The 14,147-nt window shown below is 41.5% G+C and overlaps 1 protein-coding gene across 6 annotated transcripts in view; it reads left to right on the top strand.

Annotated features, from left to right (window-relative positions):
- The window catches only part of PLEKHA1 (pleckstrin homology domain containing A1), a 54,811-nt gene that overhangs the window by 21,921 nt on the left and 18,743 nt on the right, over positions 1 to 14,147 (top strand). For all 6 annotated transcript variants that reach the window (XM_059172959.1, XM_059172957.1, XM_059172955.1 and 3 more), the window contains 2 exons: positions 6,080 to 6,177; positions 12,238 to 12,363. In XM_059172959.1, coding sequence (XP_059028942.1) covers positions 6,080 to 6,177; positions 12,238 to 12,363 — 224 coding nt within the window. The remainder of the gene's footprint in view (positions 1 to 6,079; positions 6,178 to 12,237; positions 12,364 to 14,147) is intronic.

Raw genomic sequence — 14,147 nt, 5'->3', positions numbered from 1 at the left:
TTGATTTTCAGCTTGTGGGTGCTAAGGAGTTTATAGTTTGGGGGTGGAGGTAGTTGAGGGTGTCTGATCCAGATAGTGAATGTGTGAAGCAAGCAGTGAATGTCTAGTGTGTGCACACTCTGCTTGGCCCTGGGGCTGGGAGAGCAATAAGAAGCAGTCGTTGCCCTTAAGAGCCTCACAGGCTCCTTGTCTCACAGACACTGTAGCTGGCAGTATCATCGCATTTATTGCTGTCAGCAGAGAAAGGAGTGTACAAGCTGTTAAAGAACCACAGACGAGCTTCACATCCTCACTGGGGAGTCAAGGGAAGCCACCACCCTGGGTGAGGAGAACCTGGAGTCAGTGACCAACTATCCTTGATCATCCTCTGCCATGGGAGAGACAGGGGGTTGGGATCACAGAGACAGAGACATGCACAGGAGAAGAGCATGGTGTCTTTGGGCACCGGAACACTCCGGGAAGCTGCCGGGAACGGATGGCGACAGACGGAAAAGTAAAAGGGCAGGTGGGAGTCTGGGTATAACGTATTGACAAATGATGTGCGTGTGCGTGTGCGTGTGTGTGTAAACAAGAGGTGAGAAATTAGCATCTAGAAAGCTGACATAAGGTGAAGGAATTTTTTTGCATGGATACAGTTTTGATGCAGGTAGATTAGTTCAGTGGCTCCCAAACTACAGTCCTTAACGGACTGAATCTGGGTGGTGGCCGTGGAAGGAAGGACAGACATCGCTAGCAGGAGACATGAAGGGACTTGGTGCCTGGATGTGCGGGAAGAGAGAGGTTCCGGTAGGTTCACTTCTGGTAAAGAAATGAGGGGTCAGGGAGAGCTGGATGGGGTAAAATGTTCGGTGAGGAGTTTGATGTGGTGGGGAAACAACACGTGGAAATGTGGTGGCGGTGATAATCGAGGACTGGATAGAGCCTGAAGATCAGGAATGGAGGAATTTGGAACCTGCCATGATAGCGGGTCGTAGTTGAAGCTGGGGGAGCTGGTGTGCCCTCAGCGTGTTCATGGAACCTAGTGATGGGAAGACATTTCAGAGTGGCCAACTGGCGTGCTTTACGTGAGAGTAGATGCTTCTTGTGGTAGAGTTGATGTTAATGTTCCTTTTTCTCTTTTGCTTGTAAAGGGCAGGTTTCTTCTTTAGGCATTGTGGTAGGGATAACAGCTCGTGGCAGTCATGTACATCCAGCAAGAGAACAGCATATGAGCAGGATGTAAGGTAGCTGTTCAGAGAATCCTCTGTAAGACTTTTTAAATTTTTTTTTTTAAGATTTTATTTATTTACTTGACGGAGTTCACAAGTAGGCAGAGAGGCAGGCAGAGAGAGAGAAGGGAAGCAGACTCCCTGACGAGCAGAGAGCCCGATGCGGGGCTCAATTCTAGGACTCTGGAATCATGACCTGAGCCGAAGGCAGAGACCCCAGCCTACTGAGCCACCCAGACGCCCCTCTCTGTAAGGCTTTTATCACCATTAAGAAACTAAAAAAAATTTATGTTTTTATTACAAATTTATAATTTTGGCTACTAAATAGGAAAATCCCTCAGACTTTGTGAGTGAAAAGCTAGTGGGGGCAAGTCGAGTAACAGAGTACTTTGTGTTTTGGAATGTGTAAAGCCTATACTCCTGAAAGTCTTTAATGTAAATCTCAAACCCATGGTTTGAAGGAATAGGATTATATAGTAATAGATGTGAGGTTCATTTGCTGGAGTATTTAGAATGGGTGATTTTACTTGGGAGTCAAAGATTAAGAGTTTTGTTTTGCCAGTAGTTTATTAGTCTTTACTACTAGAGGGGATAGAAAAGAGATTCTTAAAATGCTAGCCTTCAGAGAAGTAGGCAGAGGCCATAACTTCCATTCAGAATGGCAACATAAAGACTCTCCTGCCTTTATTCCATCTCAGATTGCTCAAAAACAAGTGATGAACCTGGCAGACATCTGTAATCTGCAGCGTAGACAGATGGGAAGTGCGCGGAGGAATGTAAAATAACTTAGCAGGTCGCAGCAAAAGCCAGTGAAGGGCTGGCCGGTCAGGGTCCTGCCCCCCACGCCAACTCCAGCTGGAGCTAGGTTCTGGGTGCTTTCTGGGGAGTCAGCAAGAGGAGGGACTGAAAGCAGGGACTACGTTTGAATGTCTGTGTCAGGGACAGCCTCTGGTCCCTGCTTCTCTGTCTAGCGTAGGCAGCTGCCCTTCCACCGTCCCAGCAAGAAATGGCATGTGTACTATCTTTAGAAATAGAATCAGTGAAGGGTGCCTGGTTGGCTCTGTTGGAGGAGCACATGACTCTTGATCTTGGGGTCATGAGTTCGAGTCCCATGATGGTATAGACATTACTAAATAAGTAAAAACTTAAAAGGAAAAAAAAAAGAAATACGCTCTGTGCTTGGGGAGTAGGAGAGGGTTGAGGCATGAAACTGAAGATAGGAGGACTAAGTGAAGATCTGCCCATTTCCTGTGTCCAGTCCTGGAGCACTGGGCAGCCAGGCCTAGTGGGGTGGGAGTCTGCCTACCCCAAACAGGAGAGCTGTAGGTACCGACCTGTGGGCATTTCTACTAGAGGAGTTCGTTGTGTAGTGAAGTCCAGCAGTTAGCAACCCTACAAATCTTCAGGAGAGCTTCCCATCAGTTTTTTAGTACCTTGTTTTTGAAAGTATGAATAGACAGCCCTAGATTACATGACATTTGAGGAGAGAGAACTGTCAAATAGGAGAAGGGACACAAGACAATGGCAAAACTCAAAAGAAAAAGTCAAAATCTAAAAGTAGAGCAGAGACAAAGATGTGAGGAGAGAAATGAGAAAATTAGAGAGAAATGAGAAATGAGAAAATTAGACTTCCTTTAAGGAAGTCTGCCATCCGACTACGAGAAGAGGACAGAGAAAGAACAGAGGGAAGAGAGACCTTGACAAGGAAGGCATGTGGAAAGGGTCGCATCACCATGTGGTCCGTAACCGCATTCAAGCCGCATTGGAACCATACCTCAGGTTGCTCCTGGGTTGTGAGATGACATTTGTTTGCAGTCAGGCTCATGTTTGCATGAGCCTCCAGTATGTTCACTTTGATAGTGAAGATTTGAAATGAAGGGGCTCCTGGTTGGCTCAGTTGGTTAAGCGGCTGCCTTTGGATCAGGTCATGATCCCAGAGTCCTGGAATCAAGTCCCACAAGAGGCTCCCCTGTTCAGTGGGGAGCCTGCTTCTCCCTCTCCCTCTGCCTGCTGCTCTGCCTGCTTGTGCTCTTTCTATCTGTCAAATAAATAAATAAATAATCTTAAAAAAAAAAAAAAAAGATTTGAAATAAAATCAAGAAGTATTGAAGTGAAGAGGTAGTGGGAACACCAGCGTCTGGTTTGGAGCCATCTTACACTGTGAAGTCCCTGATTTAAAAGTGTGGCAACTTACGGCTTTTGTGTAGTTCTGTTTTATTCTGGTGTTTGTTCTTTCTCTGTCCCCACCTCCCTCCCAGCGTTGTTAATATGTCCCTTCCCAATAATTTGCTTTACATTTTCCACAGTGCGTTCTTACTTGGAAATCTCCAGATGATCATGATGAAGAGGATGATCTCTGTTTTGTCCCAAGTACTGTCCTAGTTTCTTTACATCTCTCGCCTCCACCCCTCAATGAATGGGTGGGTTGCATCCATTTCATCAGTGAAGAAAACCGGGCTCAGAGAAAGTGCATGGGTTTTTGCAAGATGACATTGTTAGTCGAGTGCATGAGCTGATCAGGTCTGAGTGACTCCAGGCTTTGATTTTTTTCCCTCCGATCATACCATTATGCCCCTTCCTGCTGTGCACTATATACAATAATATAGCACCTGAATTTTTGTTTAGAGTGCAGGGTTTGCTAAGAATCTTTTTGAGAGGGGTATTTGCCTCTTTTCCCTTAAAAGAAGTCCTTATATAAATGTTATTCATTCAAAAATAGATGTATTAAGCACTTGCTTTGTAGCAGGTAGAGTGTAGTACCAAGTGCTCAGATTTTCAGATTCTTCGGATGATCTGGGCAGATTCCTGGAACAGTGTTGAAGGAAGAAGCCATTGGGAGAGGTAGGGGGAACTCAGCCTCAGCCTGAGTTGTAACAAGATTGTAAAAGGGTGCTTTGCCAGTTGTTAAAAATTAAAAATAAAAGCGGCATGTTAACATATCCTACTGTGCTACTCATTTATCTTAGTTTATGCTTATAGCATTTAGAATTTCTCCAGTCTCTAGTAAGATATAAAAGAACTGACTCACAGTGCTCTAAATTTCTTTAATTTCCAGACCGTTGTCGTACAGCACTTCCCAAGGGACTTCTGACTTCCTTGCTCAGATTCTCATCTCAGTTCAAGGAAGCTCTGGTTTAGTGTCTTGGTCTCAGTTCTAATTTCAAAGTCCTGTGCATTTGAGAAATAACTTCGGAAGTTGTTTTTATAGTTCATAATTGCAGCAGTGTAGCTGTTGAAGTGCATTAGCTCCTAGAATGATATTTATGTTTTTAAAAATGAATGCACACGAAATATAATTAATAAGCTTTAATTCAAGGGTTGACAGGGATAGTTGGTAGATAACTGTGTATGCTGGTATGCTTTGCTTCATACAAATAGATAGTCACTAAACAGGTGTATGTAAGTTAAATTGTACAAAGAGTTCCAAATGTATTAAGATTTTAGATATAAAGACATAGATATAAAAGAGTGCTGAAAATATCAAGGTGTTTATTTTTATAACCTTGAGTTGGGGAGATTTTCAGATATGTGAAAGCTCAAGTCATTACAGGAAAAAGAAAAGATTGGTAGAATATTCCTGTTCGATAAAAGATACCATGGGCAAAGTGAAAAGGCAAATGACAGACTGGGAAAAAGAACTTGAAATAAAATAGAAATGATTAATACAAAAGCTCTCCAAGTCAACACAAAGTAAGTGAACACTCAGGAGAAATATGGGTAAAGAAAAGAAAGCTCAGAAAACAAATTCTAATGGCCAAGAAACATAAAAAACTAATTTGTCTCAATAATCAAAGAAATTCACATTTAAACAAGATGTGATTATTCACCAATTAGGTAGCCGAAGACTGTTGTGTTTGTGAGGGTCCAGTAAGGAAAACAGTCTGCATTAGGTATTTCAAACCCTGGGGTATGTGTTTTAAGGAATTGGTTACTCGTTTGTTGGAAGGCTGAACGAGCACAAAGGGGACTGCTGAAGAAACCTAGGCGTTAGGAAGTATATAAGGCCACTCTCACCCACCTGGCTGGAGAAATGAAAGGGGAAGAGGTAGTAGTATCACCTGAACCTAGGACTTAGGAAGGGGGCCGGGATGGAGCTAGTGAGGAGTGTCAGGGGAATCTGCAGGGCTGGCAGAGAGAGTGGTGGAAGCGTCTGAGCAGTAGCTAGTGTGTGTTGCTGCTGGTGGATGGACAGTGGTAGCAGGAACTTAGGAGCAGGTGCCCTCTCCCCACCTCCCTCACACCTTCTAGTCTCCCTTCAGTACCTCCCATTAGCAGAGCATGGCCCGAGCTGGCAAGGGGTCGTAGGAAATATTGTCTACAGACTGCAGCTCCAATATCCTAGAGTCCTGGGGCTGAATACGAGGTCCCTTACTAGCATAGGTGCTAATAGTCAAGACTGGTGTGGGGCACTGGACAAAACAGGCCTTTGCATACACCGTTGTTAGGAATGTAAATGGGTTCAACCTTTTGGGAAGACAAGTTGCCCAATACCTATAAAAATTTTAAAGGTGAATTCCCTTTGACCCAACACATCTGTGTTAAGAAATTTATCCTATAGAACGGGTAACCCAAGTATGGAAAGATAAATATACATGATGTTTCATTGGGATCATTTATATGACTTTAAAAAATTAGAAATAGCCTAAATGTCCATCTTTAGGGGATTGGCTAAATATCTTGTGGTATTTCAATTTCATGGAAAACATGGCCATTAAAGATAAGAGGTTTACCTATGTTACTGAGTGATAAAAACATTATTACATATGATCTTGTCAAATCCTAGCATGGTTTTTCAGAAAGTAGCTGCAAATATAAATTTAGATGTAACAAGTGCGAAATTTCATGTTGTAGTTTATTTTTTCTCTCAACAGTTATGAATGCAGGGATGAGGAAATACTTCCTACAAGCTAATGATCAGCAAGACCTAGTAGAATGGGTAAATGTGTTGAACAAAGCTATAAAAATTACAGTAAGTGTTTTTTTTTTATCTTTAATGTCTGGAAATAATCTTTACATTTTGAAAATATATTTGTTTAGTGTCTCTAGTTTACCAGCAGATTGTGTATTCCAAGTTTGTTTAAAACACAGGTCTTTATAATGTGAATACATTGCCTTGTACAAGGTGACTATCAGCTCTTAAAAATAGCCCATACATCAATGCCTTTTGAAACCTTTATGTACCTAATAAGATATGTATTAGTGTAGATTTTACTGCATGCAGTAATGTTTCTAGGGTAAAATGCATATTTTTTCTTCCTGAGTAGGATAAGGGACTTCCTGCCACTGACCCAGCGACTGGGTGTCGGCCTTCCTGTCTTCCAGGCCATGGCAGGATTGCTGTCACATAGGGTAGAGTTCGAAGAGAGGAGCAGGAAGCGGAGGTGAGGGAGTGGGAGTGAGGCACAGAGACAGGGAGTGCATTTGGAGAGCTGTGGCGGCCAGAGGGTGCTGCCCACATGGCCCCAGAAGTCTGTCTCAGGCTCTAAAACCTGCCCGGCCCCCTCTTCCTCCTTGATTTCGGAACGTGCCGGCCTTGCACACCTTTTCTGGGCTCCAGCTTCCCGCTTGCCACCTGCATTTCTCCTTTTGGTTTTCTGATGAACAGGAATGTGTATTGATTATCTACAGTGTGTCAGGCCCTGCCCTGCAGGTTTTACCCAAATTATCTGGAAAAGTGAGCTTTGAAGGATTGAGAAACTTACCAGTTTCAGAGCTGGTAAGTGGTGGAGCCGTGAGCCAAACCCAGCCCATTGGACTCTGGAGCCAGACCCTGAAGAGCAGTGCCTTACTGCTTCCTGGAAAAAGAGCCCTTTCCTACTCTTTTGTTCCTAATGCAAAAACCCAACTTTTCTGAGAGCATTTACCACTCACAACGATAGACAAGTAGAGAGGTTCTGTGCCCTGATCCTACCTCTCCTTGCTTTTTTCCTCCTTAAACACTTGTAGAGAAACACATAGAGGCCTGCATGGAAAGGATCTGGAAGGAGTTCCTGGGTGAGGTTTGTTGAATTGAAGTGTGTTTCTGTTCAAATGTAGTTATTTACTGACCTGAAATGACTTCAACCCTCGAAAGACATGTGCTCTGAAAGTTGCCATATGTTATTACTTGATAGTTTCCATCTGAAATGAATGATTCCATATTTATATCACAACACAATGAAGAGTTAATACAACTAAAGCTGTTCTCAGAGTGAAGTCGGAGTTTTTGTCTTGCACCAGCACAGCCTGTTACCACATGACAGAAACACCCACGCCGTGCGTCTGATCTGTGCGTGGAGAAGTTATTTTAGGCTTGTGCAGTTTCAGGAAAGCACTTTTTTGAGCTGATGAACAAGTACATATTCTTCAAAGGTCTTAACTAATTGTTTTTAATTCAATAAATATATATTTTTTAACATGAAATTTTCTTTAGAAAGTACCTAGTAGCTTTACCGAGTTTATTCATTTATTGCAATTTAAAATAATAAGCAGCACTGGTTTCTTAGTGCTTTAAGAAAAAAGTAGTGGATAGTCTCAGGATTTTGCCATTTTGGGGGTTCTTGATTTGCTGTGTCTGATTTATTAATGGTGGGAAACCATCTGGTACAGATGGCACTGTTAAGCTTGTTCATGTGCAAGAGAAACTGAAGTTGGGTAATGTTCCAAAGTATAAAGACTGCTGATACCAGCTGTTGTGGTTTTACAGCTTTATTTTAGATGTTGAAATTTTTAAGCTAAATCAGTTGATATTCTTTTATAATTCATGTTTTTGTAATTCACATTTAGAAGATAGGAGTACATGAAAGATAGAGAAATCCTTAGCTAGTCAACAAAATGAATATTGCGTTATTACAGTGAATTAAAGTGATATAGAAGTGATAGTATTTACTAAAGATCAATCTTAAATAAACATTTAACTTACATGATAGCAAGGAGAGAATTTCCTATGCTTCCATGAGGTACCTTTAATTTTTTTCTCTAAAGAGTCTTGCCATGGTGCACCTGGGTGGCTCAGTGGGTTGAGCCTCTGCCTTCAGCTCAGGTCATGATCCCAGGCATCGGGCTTTCTGCTCAGCAGGGAGCCTGCTTCCCCTCCTGCCTCTCCTCCTGCCTGTCCTCCTACTTGTGATCTCCAATGTCTGTCAAATAAATAAATAAAATCCTAAAAAAAAAAAAAAGAGTCTTGCCAGGGGGTGCCTGGGTGGCTCAGTCTGCCAAGCATCCAACTCTTGGTTTTGGCTCAGGTCTTGATCTCAGGGTCCTGAAATCGAGCCTTGTGTCAGGCTCAGTGGGGAGTCTGCCTAAAATTCTCACCATTTGCCCCTCTCTCTGCTCACACACTTTCTCTCTCTCAAATAAATAAATAAATAATCTTTATTTAAATAGAGTCTTGCCAATTTTAATGTCATGTGCATAAATACACATGGAAATGTATTAGGGTGTGGAATCTCTAATTTGTCATCCTTTCCTATGGAAATTGCCAATGATTTACCTACATATTTCTTTGGAAAATTAAATACATTTTAGTTATGTGTGGTTTACATTTCTGTGGAATCTCTCCAAATTACATTTTGGTCAACTGTATATGTGACATATAAACTTAAAACTTTAAAAAATTCATAATTAGGAAAAAGTTCATAATTAGGTTTTGGAAGTATGTGGCTTCAGAATACGGATGGTTTAGGGGTCGTGGTAAGGGAATGGTGATTATTAAACTACTTCCTAATTATAGTACCTGTCATCTTAATGGACTGTCCTCTGACACCCTGGTCTGTGGCTTACTTTGCTAACATCTGTGTGAAAATTTATTGGTGGCTGCCATTAAAAAAAACTTTTCCCCTTATTTGAAAAGAAAAGAGAGTCAGTATTAGAGAAACCAACCCTGAGGGGAGTATCAGTGACTGAAGTTGGGAAAATCAGACTTTAAAATATACTTTCAAATCACTATTCATTTATAGTAGTAGGAGTGTGAACGTGGTGGTCTCTCGTCCCTTATTGAGTACCCTCAGGGGTACTCAGTAATTTGTGTTTGAACATTCGAGGTTTTAGTGTGTAAGCCCTGTTGTTTGGCTCCGATTTGCTCATCCCTCGTTCTCTGACTCCCTTTTCTTTTTCTGCTGTTAGGATCCCAAGCAAACACCTAAAAATACATGCAGACTTCTCGCAGGAAGCAGCGCAGGACAGACAGAAAGCAAGAGACAGGGGAGTCCGGGGCAACGAGAGCAAGCACGTCCCGTGTCTTTGACACTTGCTGTCTGCCTGGGGGTCATTTTTCTGATTCTTGCTTAGTAGTTGGCTGGTTTGTTTGTTAGTCCTGAACATGTTTATTTTAATGGCTGAATTTAGACTAATGTTCAGAATTTTTAGGAGTTGGTATTCTGCTTATATTTTTCTTGGTTTAGGAGAATGTTTACAGTTTATTTTTTATTACTATCTTTTTAAGGATTTTATTTATTTGTCAGAGAGACAGCGAGAGCAAGAGAGAGAGAGAGAGAGAGCACGATCAAGGAGAGGGGCAGAGGGAGAAGCAGGCTCCCTGCTGAGCAAGGAGCCCAATGTAGGACTTGATCCCCGGACCCTGGGATTCTGACCTGAGCCAAAGGCAGACACTTAACGGCTGAGCCACCCAGGTGTCCCTACAATTTGTTTTTTTAAATTGTAATGAAATGTTACATTAGTTTCAGGTGTACAACATACTGAATTGAAAGTTCTGCGTGTTACTCAGTGCTCACCGCACAGTTTAGATAATTTTTATTGTAAAGTACAGATCTAAGTTAATTACTGAGCTCTAGCATTGGAATTATGCCATACTTAGCATTTATTTTATTATCAGGACAAATTAGAAGCAGTGGGGCTTAGCAACATAGAGAAGGGTTTTTAATATACCATCATTTCTGCAAGAAAAATAAAAAAGTCTAAGTTTAAGTGTGTGTCGATCTATTTTTAGGCCGGTATTAAAGGTTTTTCTTAGGAAATGCGCACATATGACTAAAACTCTGAAGTTTTTAAAAGAAGGACTGACTTCACCTGGGTCACCTCTTAGCACATTTCAACTAACACAGTTGAGGAGAGTGTTCGGTTCTTGGTTTTAAAATCTTCTGATACTGTTTTCTTTCTTAATGGGATAACTCAGCCCCACCTTATCTGTCATAATTGAAATACATGATACTATTCATTCAAAACATTATAGGTTTCCTTAGATTGTTTCCGGGTGTGTGGTGTCCTTTGTCGCCCCTTCACTGTCATGTCATTATGTGAATCTTGTCAAGTAGAGTTCTAGCCATTATCTGTTGCCCTTAAAAAGTCCAATGTGTAGCCTCTTAGAAGAATGCTAGAGGCATTCCGTGGCAGGGTTCATTTCTCTTCCTGTTTCCCTCACTTTTGTTTCTGCCAGTGACCTGCCTCATAGTGTAAGTATGGCTGGAGGCCTGGGGAGAAAGCCTTGTGGGGAAGCATTTCTAAGGGAGAGGCAGGGGAAAGAGTGGAGTTGCGGAAGTCAACCAAGAGGCAAGTTGGTATATCCATAAATTAGATCCATAAAGTATATCCACAAATAATATTTATGTGGATTGGCATATGCTTAGACACATGTAGAGCATGTTTACCAATATTTCATGTAGCTCTGTCCGCAGACACCGCTGTCCGCCTGCTCTTCCGCAGACGTGGTGGGCGAGCACAGCTCTGGCAGCAGTGTTTCTCAGGCTGGTTTCTGAAGCCCCTGTCTCAGAAACCTCTGGAATTCCTGCTGAAAGTGCCCCCTTGTCACACCACCGAGGCTTCACAAGTCAGAATTTCTGGGTATGCAGCCTGGGAATCTGAAGGTTTCAATAATGTTCCTGGCTCATACTTCATGAATGTTAAAGCTTAAGAAACCACACTGCTTTGGAATCATTTTAATAAATGGCTTGGGTCTATGACTGTAATGTGATTATTGTCCCCTGGAGCTGTGCCAGTGTCCTGTTAACAGGGATTAACTGTATGGCAGGCAGGTTATTTAATTTTAAATGTTTTTACATTACATTTATGGTGCTTATTGGAAGTATTTGTCATGATGTTTCTGAAACTGCAGAATCCTCAAATGCCCTTTAAATCAGTGGCAAGGTTAACTATCATGCTTAACATCACATCAGTGCCAAGCATATTTTATTACGTTTTGTTCATAGCCAAGAAAAATCTATAATTCAAAGATAGACAACATGCAGCAGTCTATTGATAGAACTAGTGCTTCGCCAAGTACTTTGTTTCTGGATTAGGCCACATAAGAAAAGCTGAAGCATAGGTTAAACATTTGTGATGCCTTTGATTGTTTGAGTCCACTTTAGTGAGATACTTGTGAGTGATTTATCACTGATACAAGTATTGGAATTTCTTTTAAAAATTTCCAACATGCTTTAAGTTATATTGAACATTTTGACTTCTAGTTTAAGTATCTTATTCTTTTTTTTCCTGCTGATTTTGGATTCATCCCCTGAGTCAGTCTTTCACCGTTTACTGAATATCTACTATGCTCTCAGTAGTAGACTGTTCTAACAGTAATGATGCCTTGCGCTCAGGGGTGCCACAGAATCCTGGGTAGGAATGGCGGACAGGGAGAGATAACATAGAGCTATAACCCAATGTCAAGTTCTTTAATAAATAGGAGGTATAGTATAGTGGCTGACTATATAAGAGAGTTACACGAACTTAAATAGAACATTGTACAGCCAGGATCTAAACCTATGTTTCTTCGGGCCTCTGAGCCTCTGTTTTCTCACTGAGAGAGTGAAGATATACGCCTTACGCATAGGGTTGATCAAAGGATTAAGTAGGAGAAGGTATGAAATAGTAGCTGCCGAAGTAAACACTCAGTAAATGGTGGCTGTCTGTCAAATGTTACTGAAACAGAAACATTAGTGTGAGAACTTAAAGGGGTACACACACACACACATTATACGTAGTTTTCATATATGTCAGTTATATGTAAGTGGATGATTAGTTGGATATTCTGTGATAGAAGAGGGTCTCCTAAATAATGCTAGTTGCAGAATGATTCATTTACATATTATTTTAGGTACCAAAGCAGTCAGACTCACAGCCTCATTCTGATAACCTAAGTCGCCAGAATGAAAGTGGGAAGAAGCAAGTGTCTTACAGAACGGACATTGTTGGCGGAGTGCCCATCATCACCCCAACTCAGGTAACGCATTGGTTCGTCTACTGTGTGATGCTTTACCCACTGTGTGGTGATTTTCATGTTATAAAATAGAACATCTTTACTGAATTAACACAGTAATTAATTAATTTTAAAAATCTAGTGTTGGTTTCTTATTTCAAAAGTATGTGTTTATTATGAAACATTCAGAATCGCAGATACACAGCACTTAACACTTTTCATGTTTTCTCTGAGCCTTTCTCCTTTTATGCTTTTGTCGCCAGAAGTGGAGATACTTTGTAAACAGCTTTTCCCCCTTATATCTCAAACATTTTCCAAGTCATTAAGTATTATTCTACATCACTTTTAATGACTGTAGTCCTTTTGCCGTGACTTTACCATAGTTTACAAATCCTTGTTGTTGAATAGAGTTCCTTTTCCTTTTGTAAACAATATGAGTAGGAAAAGCCCGTTTTTTCTCCCCCACACTACCACACTCAGCATGCTGCTGGCATCGGAAGTGTGGGGTTCTGCGATGCTGGCTGGGTGTCCTGCGGTGTAAGTCAGTTTTGACATTCAGCCTGGAATCCTTAGGTTAAGGGTTCAGTCCTCCAGGACTCCCCCTGCATCCCTTCAGATGCCAGTTGAAAGTCCAAGTTATTACTTGTGCTTCTGATCGATGGGCTTTAAATTGGATGTTCCCATGACTTAGTGTCCAGATTTGAGTCATTTGCTAGAGTGGCTCCCAGAACAGAAGAAAGCAGTGTATTTGCTGTTTGCTGGTTTGTTATAAAAGGATATGATAAAGGATGCACATGAATGTCCAGATAGAAGAGAGGAGAGGGGGCGTGAAGCCTCAGTGCCCGCTTTGGGACTCTCCTAGCACCTCCCAAGTGTTCACCAATCCAGAAGCTCTCTCATGTACTTTTGGGATTTTTATAGAGGCCTCATCATGTAGGCATTATCAGCTCTGTTCTAGCCCCTCTCCTCTCTCTGGAGAATGGCAGGCGGGTCTGAAAGTCCTAAGGTTCTAGTCATGACTTGGTCTTTCTGGTGAGCAGCCTCCATCCGGGAGCCCACCTAGAGCCACCGCGTTAGAACAAGAGATGCCCCTAGTGCTTATCATTTAGAAATTTACAAGGATCTTAGGAGCTGTGTGCCTGGAACCAGGGACAGAGACCAATAGGTATTTTCCATTATCCATAAATGCTATGATGAACATTCCTAACCGACTGAGCCACGCAGGCGACCCCTGTGATGCACATTCTTGTAGCATAAACTTTAGAGACGTGGAGGATTGTTTTTTAAAGGATGAAGTCCTGGAATGAAATGCCACATCAAAGAGTTTGCGAATATTTTTTAAACCTGTTTTTCTGCAGCCTGACCTAGATGAGCCACACAGAAAAACTAGAATTTTGACTCTGTTCTGTCACACAAGTGGCAATCTGCTAAGTCATATCTTATTTGGGTATTATGAAAAATAGAAATTTATAAAAAAATTTTTGAATGAAATTAAAACTTTTGAATGACCTTTAATTTCTCGTGTTGCTGTTGAGTTGAATGACTGAGTTTGTAATACAGACTGAATTACCAGCTATTGAGAAACTCCAGGTCCAGAGGTAATGGATTGCTGTTGCCAGCTTTGGGCACTTTCCTTGTCTCTGTGCCTGTTTGGACTGAGAGGACTTGAGCACTTCATAAACCTTGTAAATCGTTTTATGCGCCATATTTTTCAGGTCTTCTGTCAGGGAAGGGTCATAGTAGAGAGTCTTAACTCATTAATTAACTTTCTTTATTCTAAAGAAAGTGTGCTTTCTTTATTCTAAATT

Source organism: Mustela lutreola, chromosome 4 (assembly GCF_030435805.1).
Source record: "Mustela lutreola isolate mMusLut2 chromosome 4, mMusLut2.pri, whole genome shotgun sequence".
Classification (NCBI taxonomy): Eukaryota; Metazoa; Chordata; class Mammalia; order Carnivora; family Mustelidae; genus Mustela; species Mustela lutreola.
Note: the sequence above shows the minus strand (reverse complement) of the source record. Positions and strands in the feature narration are given on the sequence as shown.